This window comes from Protopterus annectens, chromosome 16.part0 (genome assembly GCF_019279795.1).
Source record: "Protopterus annectens isolate FY-2018-M chromosome 16.part0, PAN1.0, whole genome shotgun sequence".
NCBI lineage: Eukaryota > Metazoa > Chordata > Ceratodontiformes > Protopteridae > Protopterus > Protopterus annectens.
Genome location: NC_056750.1, coordinates 803,970,638 through 803,989,603, shown reverse-complemented (window position 1 = coordinate 803,989,603; position 18,966 = coordinate 803,970,638). Strand labels below are relative to the sequence as shown.

The window sequence follows — 18,966 nt, the reverse complement described above, 5'->3', positions numbered from 1 at the left end:
TGCATGTTAAGAAGCATTATATTTTACTTGATACCTGGTTGTATCAGACTGGAGGCAGATATGGCCACCACTGATGCATATGTTATTTGGCAATGGCAATACATGCATGTCTGTTTTACTCGGAGTACTTTAAACATCTTGAGTGCCTGTTCTGTATTTAAAGATCTGAAGTGGGAGAGCAAACAATGATACCACCTCCTTACCGCTGCCATGGACTTTCAGTGTTGTAACTGTATGAATTGGATTAGAGTGACATTTCTTATTACACATTTAACTGCTTAAGGTGATTTGTTCAGCAGGTCTTCAACAGTTTCTTAAGAAATACTGTTTCACCTTTATCGTTGACATTCATTATGTTAGTTTGCTATATGTGTGTTTTATTTAATTTGATATTGCACTAGTAGATGATACTTTTAGCCCTTTGTCTCCTGTCTGATAATGTTCTTTATTCCCTTCCTGTAGACTTCATCTCATTAGTAGAGGCTTCAGGAAATAGCTCCCTGTGCTCAGAAAATGAATTTCAGAAACGTTTGAAGATGTTTGCAAACAGATACAGTTTTTGCTACCACCCCCCTTCATGTCTCTGAGGACTAAAACCTTCCGAAGAAATATAGTCCTGCACAATGGCTTTTTAATTTGAAGGCTGTCTGGTATGCTGTAAAGTTTTGGTGTGGTATCCAGCTAAGATGTACTTTTCCCAAAAAATATCCGATATTAATTCATACCTTGTATGTCATCCATTTTTCATTTTCAACCAACAAAAAAATATATACATTTGCTGCCACTCTTCATCCATTGAGAATGAATTAGGTTCTTATCCCCGTGTTTGACATTCTTCTTTCCCTGTACCTCAGTGGCTGCAGGTAACACTCTGGGTTACATTTTAGTCATCGGAGTTAGATAGCAAAGTACTTCCTCCTCAGGTTCCACCAAGAGCTATTCTCCGACCATTGCATAATCCTTTTTTCCCCTCTTTAATGTGGAAGCCGTTCAGTGAAGAGTGTAATAAAGTTTAAAATTTGAGCTTTAAGTTTTGGCAAGGCTGTATGCCATTTGAAAATTCTGTGAACATTAATAGTTTTAAAACTTTACATATTTGGTATTTACACAAATTAGACTTTTCAAAACAGGGAGCTTTTGCCTTGGCCTATAGTTCAGATATGTCTAAAAAAGTGTCATGATGATGCTGTGTAAGTTTTATTTTATTACTTATTTTTGACAATATGAGCTTTTATCTTCAATATTGCTGACATTTTGCATTTTAGGTGAAGGTTGCAGAACAGCTGACTGCTGCCACATCTCAGGTCTCACGGTTGCAGCTGGAGTTGACTGCACATCAGCAGAAAGAGGTGGAACTCCGAAAACAGCTGACTGCTGCCTTGCAGGAATCAGAGCGACATGGAACCCTGCTGAACACGCTACAGTCCCAGCTTGCAGGTACATCAATTTCCATGCCTTGTGCTGAGCTAGTTGGGCCTTCATTCTTGGGCTTTATCTGAATATTGTTGTTTGAAGCTTGGATTTGTTCACCTGACCTTGCATTTTTTTAAGACCAGGATTCCTAGTCGGGCACTGCCTCTTGTACAGCCCTAATATTTATTTAGCTAAGAAGACGTGCAGTATGCATTGCCTTTAAATTCTACACACTTTGCATGGCTGCTAGATTATCTGCTGTTTGTCTATGAATTTCTCTCCTTAAGTGATTCAGGGTTATACCGGAACTGCAAGACTTAATGCTGTACTTTTGAGATTGAAAAACCTGTTTTCATAGGAGCATAAAATAAACTGAAGGGTGGTAACTTTGCAAAGTAGTTACCAGAGGTATTATGGACTGATAGCACTTATGGCTATAGATAGTAAAATAATCTGATTTCAGGTACTTATGGAATAAAATACAGATATACTAATGTATGCGTTCTTTATTGCGAATGTCAGTAGCTGTTTTTTGCTGATTGAATGCATTGCTCTTTTTGATAACTGCTGCATGCTACCAATGTTGAGCTGACTTTTAGTGAGAACATGTATGTGTTATAGCTGTAAGTTGAGTTGAATGTGTGAGTGTGTGCGGGTTAGGGTTAGAGTAAGGGGTGAGAAGGGGATAGATTTTCTATTGTGTTGCAATACTGTATGTGAACTGTCATTGTGTCTTGTTTATTGGTACTGTTACAGACATTTTTTTCATAAAAGTGTAAAATTGGTGTTGGGGCAGGGTTTAGGGTTAGCACATATTTGAAAGGTGGTGCCCACGTATATAAACAAAGGAACTATAAACATTTTAATGACTGCAGCTTACTGTCCAAATCCATTATCATACCTTTCTGTCTTGCATTTTTCTAATAAATTTTTTCTTAATCATCTTCCATATTGTCTGTAGCTGCCATGACCAAGTGTTTTTTAACCCATATCCCCAAGTTTTTAACTGTCATTTCCTTATAAATGTGGATACTGTTGGGAGGGGAAGAAGGCAAGAGTTAAGTGGGATAAGTTGGTCCTGCCAATAAACAAGGTGGCTTAGGATTACCCGATTTGAATGGGGTAATTTAGAGCTACCTATTTAAGGGTCATACATATAACACAAGCAGAACGTAATTCAAAATGGAACGGAATTATGCTGAAGCAGGAGAAGTTGAAGAAAGAGTGGGATTTTGGATGCAGATCCTTAAGGAAAATAATAAAAAAATACAGAATATTATACTCAAAGTAGCAGAAAGTATTTTAAGAACCAAGCCAACATGGGAATGGAGAAAGAAAATTTTGCCAATAGGGATGAGTGCAAGTAAAGGTACAGAAAATAGGTAAGAAAGTGTTAGAATTTATTAGAGAGAACTGGCAAAGGAACCAACATATTAGGAGCAAATAACTAGAGAGGGAAAGGTAATAGAGTGGGATGAGGCCCACGTTTGGACTGCAGGCTGAAGACTGCCACCCCCCTACCAGGGATTGATATAGTACAGGCAAATTGAAGGGCATAGCAAAATCTTAAGTTAAAGATCTGCTCTGGCAGGCTTTTTAGTTGAATCTAGAACAGAAGCTGCTGTTAAAAGGAGTAATTAGTAGGGCATATGAAATATTGCATGATAACTATAGGAATCAATCTGAGGAGGTTAGAAAAAATTGAGAAGAAAGACGAGCAAAGCAATTTACAAGAGAACAATGAGAGGACATATGTATGGTTCCCAAATATGCAACAAAGTCCAGGTGGTTAAGGATCTTTGCTTGGATATGTTTGCATAGGTATTATATCCAAAGTAGACTTAATTGAATTTTTTCATCAGGGAGATCGCCAATGTTGGAGGTGTGATAGGGAAGAAAGAGGTAACTGGAAACATGTACACTCAACTCCAAACTGCTCACTCCCTTCTCAATAACCCCACTACCTGCCCATCACTTTCCAAACTTCTGTCCTATTATACCCCCAATCATCCTCTTCATAGTTCCAACCAACTCTTACTACTGACCTATAAACCCTGTAAAAATGCAGGCTGTAAATACTGTCTCTCTCATAACTGGAACAAACTCCCATTACATATGAGAAGTATAACTCATCCCAACAACTTTAAAAAGACACTAAAAATCACCTGCTTAACACCAAGATCTGTCATTGCAATCACCCCACTTAATCTCCCATTTACCCCTGTCTATTCACATTCTACAACCTCTACTTAGGAAGTGTCTTGGCATTGCTTCTAATTCTTGTAAATATTAGAATAGGCTAGCGTTTCAAGACTGTGACTAAACTGTTTGTATGTTTATATTTTTAGTACTCTTACTTTCTTATGTAACAACTATAATTTGTTCTTTATACCGGCATTTCAGTTTGCACTCTTATCTTATGTATAATGTTTCTTTTACTTTTTATTGCTGTAGATGTTGTTGGAGCTTTTCTCCTCAGGTCTCAACTGAAAATTGATTTTTTTGTAACTCAGGTGGACCAACCTGGTTAACAAATGTGCAATAAATAAATAAAATTAAATGTGTTTTGGTAGTGCAATGGGTTGAAATGATTTGCAGAAATGTTCGGTCAGCCAATGGATGTAACTATGAATATGATTTTTTGAATTGGGACACAGGATCTGAATTGCCTAGACATAGGCCTATACATTTAATTCTGTTGTCTGCCAGAAAAACGATTACTAGAAAATGGAAATCAAAGTCTAAACTAAAGAAGCTGAAGCTTTGAATATTATAAAAGAACTGAGAGAAGGACCTTTAATAAGGGGAAGGAGCACTTCACATACAAATAAATGGAAATTGTTGAATTAATGCATGCAGAATAATGTTCAGGAGGAAGAGGAGTGATGTTTATGGGAAGGCAGGAGTTCAGCAATTTATGTAATGCTGGACTGGTGATTACATATATTATACATTACATATGTTAGTAAGGTTTGTTTTCTGTTAATGTATGTGTGCCTGTGTTTTAAGTGATAATTTAATAAAAGTATTAAAATTAAATATGGATATTGTTGAACTACGTTAGGTGTAGACACAGAATGTACCACTGTTGCTTCCATTTTAACTTCATTTATTTTGCATACTGAAAATGTCTAAAACTGCTTCAAAGTATTCCACAGCAGTGGGATATCCTGTTTAGCATCTGTCAAATTATAATATGATATCTGCAAAACAAGGCTGTTTTCTCTTGATCACTACACAATCTTGCTAAATCGACATAAGGAAAAAGAGGACACCCCTGAATGGGTTCCTCTGCTCAAACTCAATTGCCTGATGCCTCTCACGACTTTATTTTTACCTTTGTTTCTTCATATATTCTTATTTACTCTGTTACTTTATTGGGAAGTATAAACATTGTCATTGTTCTGCACACACAATCCCAGTCGACCCTGTTAAATGCTTTCTCTGCATTAAAACTCTCCACCAATAATAGTGAATTGAATCTGCTTTTATCTTGTGAAGCGTCATTGCTGTATTTATATTGTCAGCCGTCTGTCTCCCTTTCATAAAACCACATTGATCCATGTCTGTCAGTTTTGGAAACATTTCTACTGTTCTGTTGATATAAATACTTAATTGTGATCTAAAATAGAAATTTGTCTGACAGTGTTTGACCTCTGGGGTCGTGCCCTTCTTTCTGCAGTACTGCTACCACTGTTTACTCCAGGATGTAGACACTTCACCCACTTTCGCTACATTATTAAACATTGCCTTCCAAGTCTGTGTGATGCATGTCCCTGCCAACTTCCAAACTTCTCTAGAGTACCATCTTTTCCCAGGGATTTCCTTCTGGATTTGACTCATCCATTACATTTGAATTTCTTTATCTATACTGACTATGAAAAATGTAAGCCATTCTTCCTTCAACACTGATAAATCTAAGTTTTCCTGTTCGTTTTGATCCTTGCCTCCCACCTTTCCAGGTACTCTTGAGGCCTTAGTCCTGCTTGGTAACGGGTTAGGACTTCAATGCTCTTCTTCCTATTCCTTCTCTTAACTAAGTTCAGCTCAGGGGGTTAAGAACTATTGGCTGTCCAGGGGGATAAGAACTATTGGCTGTCCATCTTGACATAGGCATCATTTTTTACGGCCCTTTTCAGCAGTCTGTACAAGAAAGATCTGAAATATCATAGGTGGACACCTCCTTCTATTGGCAACTTTGGACATGTCCGAGGCAGGACATATACCACTTAAGAAGGGATACTTGACTCTGGAAGTTGGCCAGTTGCATGAGAACATGTAGTACCAAAGAGTGAGTAGTAAGGATTACTGCAACAGTGATCTGTTTGAACATCTGTTGTCATAGTATGTTACTTATACAGTTGGACTTTACTTCTCAAGATAGCTTGACTTGCTGTTGGTAATAAAAATGAGAAGCTTGGAAATAGCTGGCTTGGTTGTGCACATAGATGGAGTTTGACTGTAGTTTAGGTTCCCAGAGTTTGACCAACGCCTTGACACTGAAAGAGCCAGCCAGACAGGTTGGGGAAGAGGGGAGGAATGTTGCCCACTCCCCCTTTTTGGTGGGAGGAAATGGAGGAGGGAGGGATGCAATCTCTTAGAAGAGCACACGGCACTGCAAGTTCCCTGTAAGAGACCAGGAAAACCACTGCTAGTGCATCAGGAAGAGGGGCACGGCAGTTTGTGGGCAACCCATTGCCTCCCCCCCTGGATGTCTTGAACTGCATAGGGGGAAAAACACTCATGCCACCCCTAATAGCAGTCTAATTATGGCCTCTCCTATTCACCCTGGTTATAGATAACAAACGGGACAGCTTATCAGGTGGGAGCTGATTGTCAGTGGAGGTAAAAACACACACACAAAAAAACAAAACTTGGAACTCCAGAAAGACCTTGGAGTGCAGCCACTGCTCCTCTGGGTTGAGAAAAGTCATTTGAAGAGGTATGGACACCTGTGAGTTTGCTTGTTTGCAATCTGCCACAGGAAGTGTACCAGACAGATCTTGTTGAGCGAAGGCTCTGGAGCAGTGTCTGGACGAGAGGTTCTCTGGTTTGATTCTGAGTTGAATTGCAGAGCCTGTATGTTCTTGCTGTGTCTGTGTGGGTGTCCATGTCTGCTGTGATTTCCTTCTCCCTCCCAAAACCACGCAGTTGGTGAACTGGCATCCTCACTTGGCTGTAGGAGTGAGTAAGTGTTCTGCAGTAAGCTGGCACCCTGTCTGGGATGGGTTTTGGTGCCTTGCACCCATTGGCTGCTAGGATAGACTGTGGCATTTCTGTGACTCTGTAAAGGATAAAGCAGGTTATTGGAAATGGATGGAAAGATAGTTATTTCTACCATGATATGTGCAGTTTGCTTTAATAGAATGTAGCTGGTCCAGAAGTAGATACATGTTTTTAGTTCATTCTTGAAAGTAACGTCAATTGTCTGAGACATTAGAGAGCTGACTGATGGGGTAGGACTGAGTCAGTGGGGATCAACTCTGTCATTCTCTGGTAGGTCTTTGGTATTCCTGGTCTATGACTGAAAGTTTTGGTGAATTTATTGGATTAAAATAGTTTCAGCACCTAGAGACTCTCTAAAGCATTGTGGATCGGTCTGTGTACATGTGCTTTCTGTGACACTACTACACAAAGAACAAACACCACAGAACATGGGTGAGTAGGAAGCTAGTGCACTCAGCAGTTTCATTTTGGGCGTGGATGGCTGGGCTTTTGTTGTGCCCACCTCCCTTTCACCATTAGAGAGGGGATAAGAATGCAAATGGAAGCATAGCAGTAAAAGGAGAACTGGGCAGAATAATGTCTCTGTAGTTACAAACTTTACCTTACAACTACAGGGTCTGTGGTTCTAATCTGTGGCTGTTTGTGGACTTTGTATATTCCCCTCATGTCTGTGGATTTTTCCCAGAGTACTGTTTTTCCTCCTGAAAAACATACTTTTTGATTGACTGTGTATGTAGCATTAACCATTGGTCTGTAGCTCAAGTCATGGCTGAAAAGTCTGCAAAGCTCAATTCACTCACTAAACAGATAAAACATGAAGCTCTGATGTTAGGAGCAAGCAAGAAAATGTGGACAAAATGGCTATTTTCCAATTATGTTGCATCCCACCCCCCGGTATAATAATGTTAATTTACTTTTCCAGTGTATTATGTAACAGGAGCATAACTCCATCCACATAACGTCCTATCAGGTCTTGTTTCCCAAGCCTCATACAGGCCCCTTTAAACTCAAGTACTCACCTGCACACCCTTACATATTGCTGGGTTCATCCCTTTTCTAGATACCATTTTTTCAGGATATTGACAACTTCTGTTGCTTGTTTTCAGACTTGGTATTCCAAGATCTGTGCTGCAGCAAGTCCCAGACCTTCACGATGTGTTATAGAGTAGACATTCCAGAGCTGGCCTTGGCAGAGCATTTCAGCTGGAACTGCATCTACAGTTCTAACTATGCTTTGCTATTAGACAATCTTTTGGTCCTAACTGATGAGAAGCCTGCCTTGAAAAAAGTGTCAGCAGTTCTATATTCCTTGCCTGTGTCATCCATAGATAATTGCAGGATGAATTAGCATCTTTCCTGGTCCATTAAAAGAAAGACATTGAGCTGTGAAACCCGAAAGCAGACATGTCAGACGTACAAACATAGACTGTGCGCAGAAAAAACAATTAGGTAGCCAAAAAAGAAAGGGAAAAACAACAGCTTTTTCTCAGGGTGGTGAGATCTTGGAGTTGATTTGTATTAAGTATAATGATGAGGTGTGAATGAGTTTACCTTCCCCAGAAAATGTGATTTATAGGTTCATAGGTGTATACTAATGTAATGACCATTGTGGTGTTTTAAAGAGTAGCCAAGTATCCAAAACCTTTCACAAGTTCCGAAACCCTTGATAAGTGTAAACAGTGGCTTGGGAGATGAAACATTTACAAACGGGCCTGGGAGATGAACTGTTTACAGGCTGCTTGTGTCCATTAGAGATATAGGTGACAAACCAGGGATGAATTTCTGTTCCTTGTCCAGTTGTCCAAGTTGCACTTGAACTAAGTTAGGGAGGAGCTGTGCTTCTTTCACATGAATGTGGAGCCTGTTCTAGAGGACTAGTCTCTTGGGTGTGCATATGTGTCTCTCAAACAGGTCCGTTTTATATTGCAGGCAAGGTTTAAGTCTTTAGAATGGGTAATTTTATCTTTGTTTTTCAGATATGCAGCACGTCCATCAGGATGGGGTCCAATAATGCCTTGTATGCCAGGCATAGATCTCCCCTTAACAGCCTGTAGGAAACTGAAAACATGGATTAGGCTTTGAGGTGGTCTGCAAGGGCATGTTACACCCTGTAGTCTTTTAGCCAGGAACCTGTGTGGACCAGTTGTTGGATGCACATGGTTAGGTACATCTGAAATAGGTTCATAGGTGTGTACTGATGTAATGACCCCTGTGGCTTTTTAAAGCCAGTTAGTACTAAACCAAAAACACTACTAATGTGTATGTAATGAACTGTTTACATATAAATAGTTTAAAACACATTAACATATTGATTCATCTTAAATCTGCCTTTAGTTTTAATTGTTAGTTTGATACTTGCTCGTTCAAACCTGGCCAGCTGTTCGTGTTTAACTTTAGCTGCCAGTAGAGCTCATATTTTTCCAAATACAGACATCAGCACCTCCCCCATCATGTAGTAATACATGCTCGACAACTATAAACGTGAATTCATACCTTGGTTTCTATTGTACATGCCTAAATAGAGCATTTGTTTCTTCTCTTTTTCACATAGTATATATGCTCATATGTCCTGTCTTTTGACTTGATTTCTGTCTGTATGTCCCCAAGTTCCTTACTACTGGGTTGACTCTTAGGGGTATGTTTTCAATATGATAGTTACCGGGGGTGGATGACTTCTTTTAGGTTACTATTCTGCATTTCATGGCATTTAGTTTTAGTCCATAGCTATGACACCAATTATTTGTCTGTCAGCCCATCCTGGAGAATATTACTGTCCATAGAGAATTCTATGACTGCTGCTTATTTGCAATTATCTGCAAATTTTGGTCAGCCAGAGGCTCCTGATGGCCTTGAATTGAGAGGAGTAGATGCCAAAAAGGAGTGGTCTGAGGACTGATCCCACTGGGACTCTGCAGATGACTTGCCTGTTTGCAGAGGTGGATTCCCCAATTCTAACTTCCTAGATCCTGCCTGTGAGCCAGCTGGCTAGCCACTGGATGAGCTTAGGGTTTATACCTAACTTCTTGAGTTTGTTAATAATGCCCTAGTGGGGGGTATTGTGTCAAATGTCTTGGCCAGGTCAAGGTAAGCAATATGAACCATTTTGGCCCTTGTCCATTGCTTTAGTGCCCTTCTCAAAAACATCCACCAGACTGAGTAGGCACGACCTGTCCTTGACAAAACCAAATTTAGTTGGGCCCAGTGTCTGGAAGGATGTTCTTCGTGTTTCACTGTTGCAGTCATTACACTTGGGTTATCCTGCTGGCAGGCTACCCTCAGTCGGACTGAATTCCAAAGTCTAGGTCCGGCATCGGTTGCTGTCGCCTCTTCCCTGACGTCAGTGCACCAGGGGTATAAAAGATGCAGCCGATGCCATTGTCTTCAGTCTTTCTTGCCGCGCGGTGCCCGAAGTATAAAAGGTTCTCAAGTGCCGGTCGGCCAACTCCTGAGATTTTCATATTCAAATTTCAGATCTGCAGTCTTCATTAAAAGCTAAGTATCCCGTTGGGGAAACTTTTTTTCTTGCTGCAGACCGATGTCAGAAAAAGTTGATTGTATTTCTTGTGGGAAGCAAATACCTCATAAGGACTTTCATTCTTACTGTATTCCTTGCCTAGGCCCTGACCACGACGTTACTAGTTTTCGGTTTTGTGCTAGATTTAACCAATGCACTATTAAGCATCGGTACAATTTTGCATTACACTATTTTGGCAGAAGATTTAATTATACCATGTCGGATAGCCATCCGACTACCGGAATTCACAAGAAACGCAAAGAAAAGGACAGGCATCCGAGGTGCAAAACCGACGAGGCTGCTTCTAAGCCAGTCGCCGGTTCTCAGTGAGGTGCCTTTGCAGCCCCTGACACCCGCTACTTTAGACCTGCAGGCCGCTACCGACTCCCACGTGGAGTCGACTAAGCTGCTGGAAGGTCAAGGTATTGGACCTTCGGAGACTATTCCCTCAGATGGGTCCGGAGCCGCTGAGCAGGCATCGGCTACTGAGGGTGTTTTCAGACCAACTCAGTTATACATTAAAACGACTTCAGCTTCAAAGGCAAAGACTAAAGCACCCTTAAAGACAAAGAAACAAGTACAACAGCCTCATGGACAGGCCCCCATGCCCAAAAAACAGATGTTCAAAATGGCCGAAGACTTAATTACTTTGATCAGGGGTTCCCATCCCCCTCCTGATAAAAGGCCTAGGCAAGAGACAGAATATTAATCTTCAGATCAGGTTTCCATTTCATCTGATTCCTCTTCTGATCAGGAATACTCTCTTCCTCCCTATGAGGATTCTGATGCTGAAGATTCTATCCCTTCAGCCTCTCTTCCTGAGTATTACTCTTTTGGGGAAACCTTGCATACCATGAGGGAGCATTTCCAGTGGGAGAGCCAAGATTTTTCAGAATCTAAGAAAAGGCTCAGACTTCCTTTTGCTACCACAACACAGGCCCCTAGCTATTCCACCTGTGTTAGACATTGTTGATGTATTTTCAGAGTCCAGTCTGACCCCTGACTCCTTACCTCCAGCTCCTGTTAAGCCGGACACGTACTACAGGGTCCCTGACTCTCATAAATTCCTTTTTTAAAAACCCTGCTGCTGACCCAGAAACCATCTCTCAGGGTCCCAAAGGGGTAAAGGCTTCCGCTGCAAAAAACCCTACCCCCTCTGACAGGGATTCTAGGGAATTGGACAGGTGGGGAAAAAAGATTTACACTTCCGCTACCTTGGCTATAAGGGCTTTAAATTGTCAGTTTCATATGCTCAAATATCAGCAATATATTATGTCTCTGCTTAAACAGAAAATGTTGACAAATTCTGAATGTGCAGAAAACAAAGAAATGCAGGATTTATTGCATGCAGCTGAACAAGTTGGAAAGAATACTTTGCAATGTGGTTTTGATTCTTTGGAGGCCTCCTGCAGAGCCACTGTTACGGGTTCTGTCATCAGGAGGCATGCTTGGGTTAAAGGAACAAAGTCTGCCTGATCATGTGAAAGCAAAATTATTAGATGCCCCTTTCCAGCACGATACTTTGTTTGGCGTTAAAGCAGAAGAGGTGTTAAAGAAAATGGAGGACCAGGCTAAATCTATGCAAACGGTTAAGGATTTCTTACAGGTTCAACCTCCAAGATTTAGCAGACACTGGCCTACAAAGAATTGGTCCTTTCCAGTGTCAGACAGACCACAAAGGGGCAGATCCCAACCCCAAGGTTCGTACAGGACTAAACGGTGGGGTGCTTCTACCTCCAAAAGTGGAGAAGACAAACCACAACCGTACAGGAAACAGTCCCAATGACTTCCCCCTGCCTGCACCAAGCACTTATCTTCTGGCAGCAACTTTAGGGGGAAAACTAGCACTTTTTTCTCAAAACTGGCACATAATAACCCAGGACAAATGGGTCCTAGACATAGTGTCACAAGGCTACAAGTTTCACTTCCATACCCTGCCAAGGACAAATGGTTGGCCAGACCTGCCAAAACATCAATGGGCAGAGGCACAAAAGCAAATCTCATCCCTCATGGACATGAGGGCCATTCAACAAGTACCAGAGCAAGAGCAGGGACAAGGATTTTATTCAAGACTGTTCTTGGTACCAAGAAAGGACAAGACCTGGAGACCAATACTGGACCCATCTATTCTAAACACATTTCTGGATATACCAAAATTCAAAATGTTGACTCTACAGCAACTTCTGCCCATGCTGGGCAAGAAGGCTTGGCTTGTGACTTTAGACCTAAAACAGGCATACCTGCATGTCCCAATCAGACAAACATGCAGAAGATACCTCAGATTCAATGCTGGCTCAATGCACTACCAATTCTCTGCACTACCCTTTGGCTTATCTACTGCGCCCAGGGTCTTCACAAAGTGCCTGGCACCAGTAATTGCATTCTGCAGACAAAGAGGAATACAAATATATCCTTACTTGGATGACTGCCTCATTCAAGCAAAGAACAAGGACATTCTACTACAGCATCTGGCATTTGTAAAGAGATTTCTAACAGGCCTAGGGTACACAGTCAACGAAAAGAAATCAAAGCTAGTACCCTCTCAAGAGATAATGTTCGTGGGTGCAAGCTTAAATACAACTGCTCAGATGGATTATGTCACACCAGACGAACAAAGGCAACTGACTACCTATTTCAACCTGTTGGCAACAAAGGCCCAGTTATCTGCAAGAAAAATTCTGCAGGCTTTGGGCTTCATGGCATCCTGCATTCTACTAATTCCATATGCGAGACTGCATATGAGGAAACTTCAATGGTATCTAAAAAGTGTTTGGACTCAACATTGCCACAGCCTGGAAACAATAATTACCCTCATTCCCTGCCTGCAACAAGAGTTTCGTTGGTGGGCGAAGGCTTATCACCAGAACAAGGGACAGCCATTCCCTTTACCCCCAGCCAGGCAGACAACAACGGATGCATCAGATTATACCTGGGGGGGCCCACATGGCAGGAAGATGTATTCAAAGCACATGGTCCGCAAACCAAATGCATCTACATATCAATCAAAAAGAGATGCTAGCTGTTCAGAGTGCCCTGACAGCCTTCAAGGACCTACTTCATCCGGGACAACTATTGATAAAGACGGACAACACCACGGTCATGTGGTATATAAACAAGCAGGGAGGCACTCATTCTTACCCCCTTTGCAGACTAGCCATGACTCTGTGGGACACGGCATTGACTTACCAAGTATATCTGCAGGCACAATTCCTGCCAGGAAAGATAAATACTCTGGCAGATGAACTAAGCAGAAACCTCATGGATCCCCACGAGTGGAAATTGGATCCACAAGTCTTCACCTTGATAACAAGGAAATGGGGATGCCCAGATATAGATCAATTTGCCTCTCCTCACAACTACCAACTAAAAAGATTCTGCACAAGGACTTATCACAGACAAGCATGGAAAGTGGACGCCCTCTCTTTCAGCTGGAAAAGCTTAGCAGTATATGCCTTTCCTCCACTGCCTCTCCTCCCCAAGGTACTCCTAAAGGTCAGACAAGAGAAGCCAAAAATGATACTGATTGCCCCAGACTGGCCTCACCAGCACTGGTACCCAATCCTAAGGAACTTGTCTCAATGCCCAGTTTGGACCTTGCCTCAAATACCTCATCTACTATCCCAACAAAACAATCCGATCCTGCACAGCCAATTAAAGACCTTAAATCTGGCAGCATGGTGGATAATGTAGTGATACAAAATGCGCCTCTCACTAAAGCTGTAATGGATGTCATTTTGGAGGCCAGAAGGCCTAGCACCAGAAAATCTTATGCTGGAAAATGGAAGAGATTCTGTGCTTGGAACCAGGCACAAGGAATTGACGCAGCTGTACCAAATATTCCTCAGATTTTGCAATACTTAACTGAGATGCTGGACAAAGGTCTATCCTTTTCATCAATTAAAATTCATGCCTCTGCCATTTCAGCTCATTACAATACAGAGCCTCCAGTCTTTTCTCATCCCTTGTTAAGGCAGTACCTCAGAGGAGCCAAAAACTTAAGGCCTCCAAGGAGATCACCAGTACCTGCATGGGACCTCAATTATGTTTTGGAAAAACTCACCTTGCCTCCTTTTGAGCCAGCCGCTACAGCTGATATAAAGTTTTTACCTTGGAAAACAGCTCTGCTCCTAGGAATAACCTCTGTAAGACAAGTCTCAGAGCTACAGGCACTCATGGCTGCGGAACATTTTATCATTTTTTATCCAGACAGGGTTCTCTGAGGACAAACCCGACATTTATGCCTAAGGTAGTGTCCAGTGTGGCCCTTAACCAAACTATTCATCTGCCTGCTTTTTATCCAAACCCACAGAATAAGGGGGAGAGAATTCTGCATTCTTTGGACATACACAGACAGCTACGCTTCTATTTGAACAGAACCAACATTTTCAGAAAGAGCAATTACTAGTGGCATATGCTGCAGGATCACAAGGCAAGGCTATCTCAAAGCAGACTATTTCTAAGTGGATGGGCCACTGCATTCATTTCTGCTACTTACACCATGGCAAGCCAGTGCCTAAGGGCATTAGGCCACATTAAACCAGAGCAGCAGCCACTTCAGCAACCTTCCTCAGGGGAGTACTAACCAAAGACATTTTAGAGGCTGCTACCTGGAGTTCAGTACACACCTTTACAAAGCATCATCATTTACTTCTCTACTCTAAATTCAGGGCAGGCTTTGCCACAGCAGTTCTGCAGGGCCTCATAGCTGCTCCTAATGCTATTTAGCTCCAGCCTCCCAACCTTAGCTTTGGGATTCTACCCAAGTGTAATGACTGCAACAGTGAAACACGAAGAACATAGTACAGTTGTGTACACTTACCATAAATGTAGATGTTGGAGTGTATTCACTGTTGCAGTCCAGGTTACCCACCCACCATCCCCCATATCTTTGCTGCAGCTTATCTGCTCTTCTCTAACCTGTGCAATCTGTGTGGTGTATTTGTATGTAGATGAAGGTATTATATATATTTTGGTGCATGTATGTTTTATTGGCATATTTTTAGCCTACCCTATTGGGGGGCACCTGACATCTGGGGCAAGAAAAACTGAAGAAAATGGCGTCTGCTACATCTTTTATACCCCTGGCGCACTGACATCAGGGAAGAGGTGACAGCAACCGACGCCAGACCTAGACTTTGGAATTCAGGCCGACTGAAGGTAGCCTGCCAGCAGGATAACCCAAGTGTAATGACTGCAACAGTGAATACACTCGAACATCTACATTATTGGTAAGTGTAAACAACTGTACTTTTCCATGATCTGTTCATGGCTTTGTATATGAAAAAAGTAAGACTTGTGGGTCTGTAGTTTCCATGGCCTGCCTTTGTGCAGAGGGATGATGGTTTCTGTACTGCATTCATGAAGCATGATGCCTGTTTGGAGACTGCAGTTAAGTAGTGATTCCAGTGGGCCTGATAGGTCATCATGTTTTGGCAGGGAATGTCTTCTGTCAGATGGCTTTTGGTTACGTATGTACGTATTTTTTTTTTATTATTCTTTGGTGACTTTGTGGGTGTTCTGGTCACTGGACTCTCTTTTAAGCACAACGCAGGTGCAGAAAGCCCAGAAGTACAAGCAAAGGATTCAGATATCATATTGCAAAGATTATGTAAGCACACACAATTAGGTTATTACATTTTTGCTTGGGGTAAAATCTTTTGCTGTCCAATCCTTGAACCTGTCTAGGAAGGCTTTGTTTGGCTTGCCCAAAGAACAGCTTCTGCTAGGATATTCAGATGAATACTTATGACCTGGTGGCTCAGAAGCTTTAAAAGAGGTGAAGCTACATGAAGTATTTATAGTAACAATCTTTATGTAGAGTGTCTACCAGAGTTTCAGATTTCCCGAAGTTCCTTGACCAGCAAATCTTTTAAACTTATCTGCATCTCCCTGCGTTGACACTTTTGACCATGTTGTTGGTAGATTTTTATTTTTGCTTTTTAAAATTGTGCATTTTTCCTCTTCAGCTTCATTTTCTTTTTTGATCTTGCATGTTGGTATAATCTGCTTGAGGCAATGAAAGATAAGAAATGGAAAAAAAGGACTAAGCTTGCATTTTCCAGAGCTTTCAGATGCTATGATCATAGTACCTAGATATGGTCAGCAGCAATGCATGCTTATAAAGAACTGCTGAAAGAAAAAGGTACAGCTGTTCAATAGCAAAAAGTCCTGATCATCAAAACCCATGACATTCCCACTGAAAATATATTTTTTAAATTCTGCCTAATGTGATCGTTCCTTGATTGTGATAGTTTCTTAATTCAAGATCATATTTTAAGGCCATAGTATACAGCTTCATGATTAGTTTCATAGTTACTAGTACTAGGCAATGTCTACAGGCCATTGCAAGTCTAACCAATTAATTGTATTCAGAAGTCCATTCCCCCCAGCCTCAAGGTGGGCAGTCTGATACTGTGGGGAGAGAATTTGAGGTGGCCCCCACCCATTTGTCTAGGTGTACCTTGAAGATGACTAGGGTGCTACTTTGACATGTAGAGGTGGGGGATATGATAGGATCCGAATCTATCAGACCAGCACATATTATTTATGTTTAAGATTTAGGTCCTTTAGGTATTTGAGGAGCAATCTTTTCTGCCAAGGAAAAGGTCATCAATGATTGTTAGCTTTTTATATATCAAAAGACTAGAGACAGTGTACCATAGAGAAGTCTGTAATAGATTGAGTGCAGGTAGAGGGCTACCAGTCTGTCTGGATAAATGAGGGTCTTGAAGTCACTGAGTTTTAGTTAGAAATTTATGAACTCTGTCAAGCTGAGTGATATTTTGAAATATTTTCCAAAAAGGGCATTATATGTAGCGAGTGTGATAATAGATAAGTAAAGGGGAATTAAGACTTCTCCGGAAGTCAGATGAACCATGTACAAGGATTCCATAACTATTAGAGACATGGACAAAAGATATCAGTAAGAATGCTTACTGTTATATGCCATTTCTCATCTTTCCCCATCCCTTAATGTATTCTAATAAGTTATTTTTCTTCCACTTTTCATTATCTTATTATACATTACTTTTAGTGTTTGCCTTTAGTTTCATCTTTGTCTATCTTGTGCTGCATGTGATCTTTCTTGGTGGAATGTAAATCCCTGTATATTTCTTTGTCATGTAATTGTACTTTATCGCTTTTCTTTACCAGGAAAGTCTGACTGGGCACAAATCCCTTTTTCAGTGGAGGCCTGGAGGGATATGCTCCATTTTACAGAATGAGTAGAGGGCAGTTGTACAAGATTTACATAGCAAAATGTACGTACAAGACTATAATGACAGAACTGTTTTGTTTAAACACCTTTATTGAATTATCACTTGTGACTTAGGCAAATGTACATTTATGTAAAAGTAATCAAACTGTATTATCAAGTTCACGTTTACAAACATTATATGTAAGATATATTGCAATATATCATATAACCTAAGCAATATTACATAAATTATTCAATTTCTGCCCCTTTTTTAAACCACAAAAACTTTATGAAACAGTCGTACATTTATATAAATGAAAGTAAACCACTCCGACACAATCCTAGTTGCAAGCATTTTACATCACAAACCATACTGAAACATTCCCAGTTGCAAACGTCATACATCACTTATGATCTACCCAATTATTTTCAGTCAAACCTTACATAGCTCATTTAAGTCTTGACTTCTTTAAACCTCATTCCTCCCCAATATATATTGTTCCCACAATTCCCATTTTTCCTATGTAGTTTGCTCCTACCCTTTTCTAAAGATCTCATTTCCAGTGGTTTTATCTCTTACTGTATTCTCTACTTCTAGTATAGTTGGTTTAAATTTTGATTTCCGTTTTCTAGTAATTGCTTTTTGGCAGCCACCATAATTAGACACAGCAAGGCCTTACCATGTCTAGGCAGTTCTGATTCTATATCATAGCTCACAAAAATCTTCTCCCTTGTCACACCAATCTGCTCACCCAGCATCTCTGGCAGTGCATCCCACAGGGAATCCATAAAGTCTGCCAACTTGCCATACTCCTAGAAAATATGTTCGCAGTTATCTTTCTTCCCCATCAAACCTCCAACATTTGCTGTCTGCCTGAGGAAACATTCTCTGGAGTCTACTTTGGGCATAAAATATCTATGTAAACATTTCCAAGCAAAAATCCTAAATCTTCTAGATTTTGTTTTATATTTGGGAGACAAGCATATATCCTCCCCATTGTTTCTTTGTGAATTGCTTATCTAGTCTGTTTTCCCAATCCTTTTTAACCTCCTGTGATTGATTCTTAAAATTGTCATGCAATATTTTATATGCTCTACTAATTATTCCTTTTTTAATGGTAGCTTCTGTTTTAGATTCTACTAAAAACTCTACCAGTGCTGGTCTTTCATTTAGGACCAACCCCCTATTTATTTCTGATTGCCTGTACTCCAATAGCAATCCTTGATAGGTAAGGCAGTCTCTAACCTGCAGTCCAAATACATTTGTGGCATCTTCCCATTCTGTCATCTTTCCATCTTTATTTTCTCCCAATACCTTGGTTCCTTTCCAGTTTTCTGCAATAAATTCCAGCCCCCTATTATCTATATCCCTAATTGCAGTCATCCTATTGGCAGAATCTCCTTTCTCCATTCCCGTGTTGGCTTAGCTCTTAGGATATTTTCTGCTACTTTATAGATGTAATATTCTCTATAGTTATTGTTCTCCTTAAAGGCCTGCATCTAAAATCCCAGTCTCTCCCTGTTTCTTGGATTTCCCCCTTGCTTGATCATCATCCCTTTCCACTCTGAATTATAGTTTTCTGCTTGTGCTATGTATAGGAGTCTTAACTGTAGTAAT

General features: G+C 40.8%; 1 protein-coding gene across 1 annotated transcript in view; it reads left to right on the top strand.

Moving 5' to 3' along the window:
- Positions 1 to 18,966, top strand: part of FKBP15 (FKBP prolyl isomerase family member 15) — a 1,242,294-nt gene that overhangs the window by 789,849 nt on the left and 433,479 nt on the right. Inside the window, exon 20 of the mRNA XM_044057970.1 lies at positions 1,266 to 1,437. Within this exon, the coding sequence (XP_043913905.1) occupies positions 1,266 to 1,437 (172 nt within the window). The remainder of the gene's footprint in view (positions 1 to 1,265; positions 1,438 to 18,966) is intronic.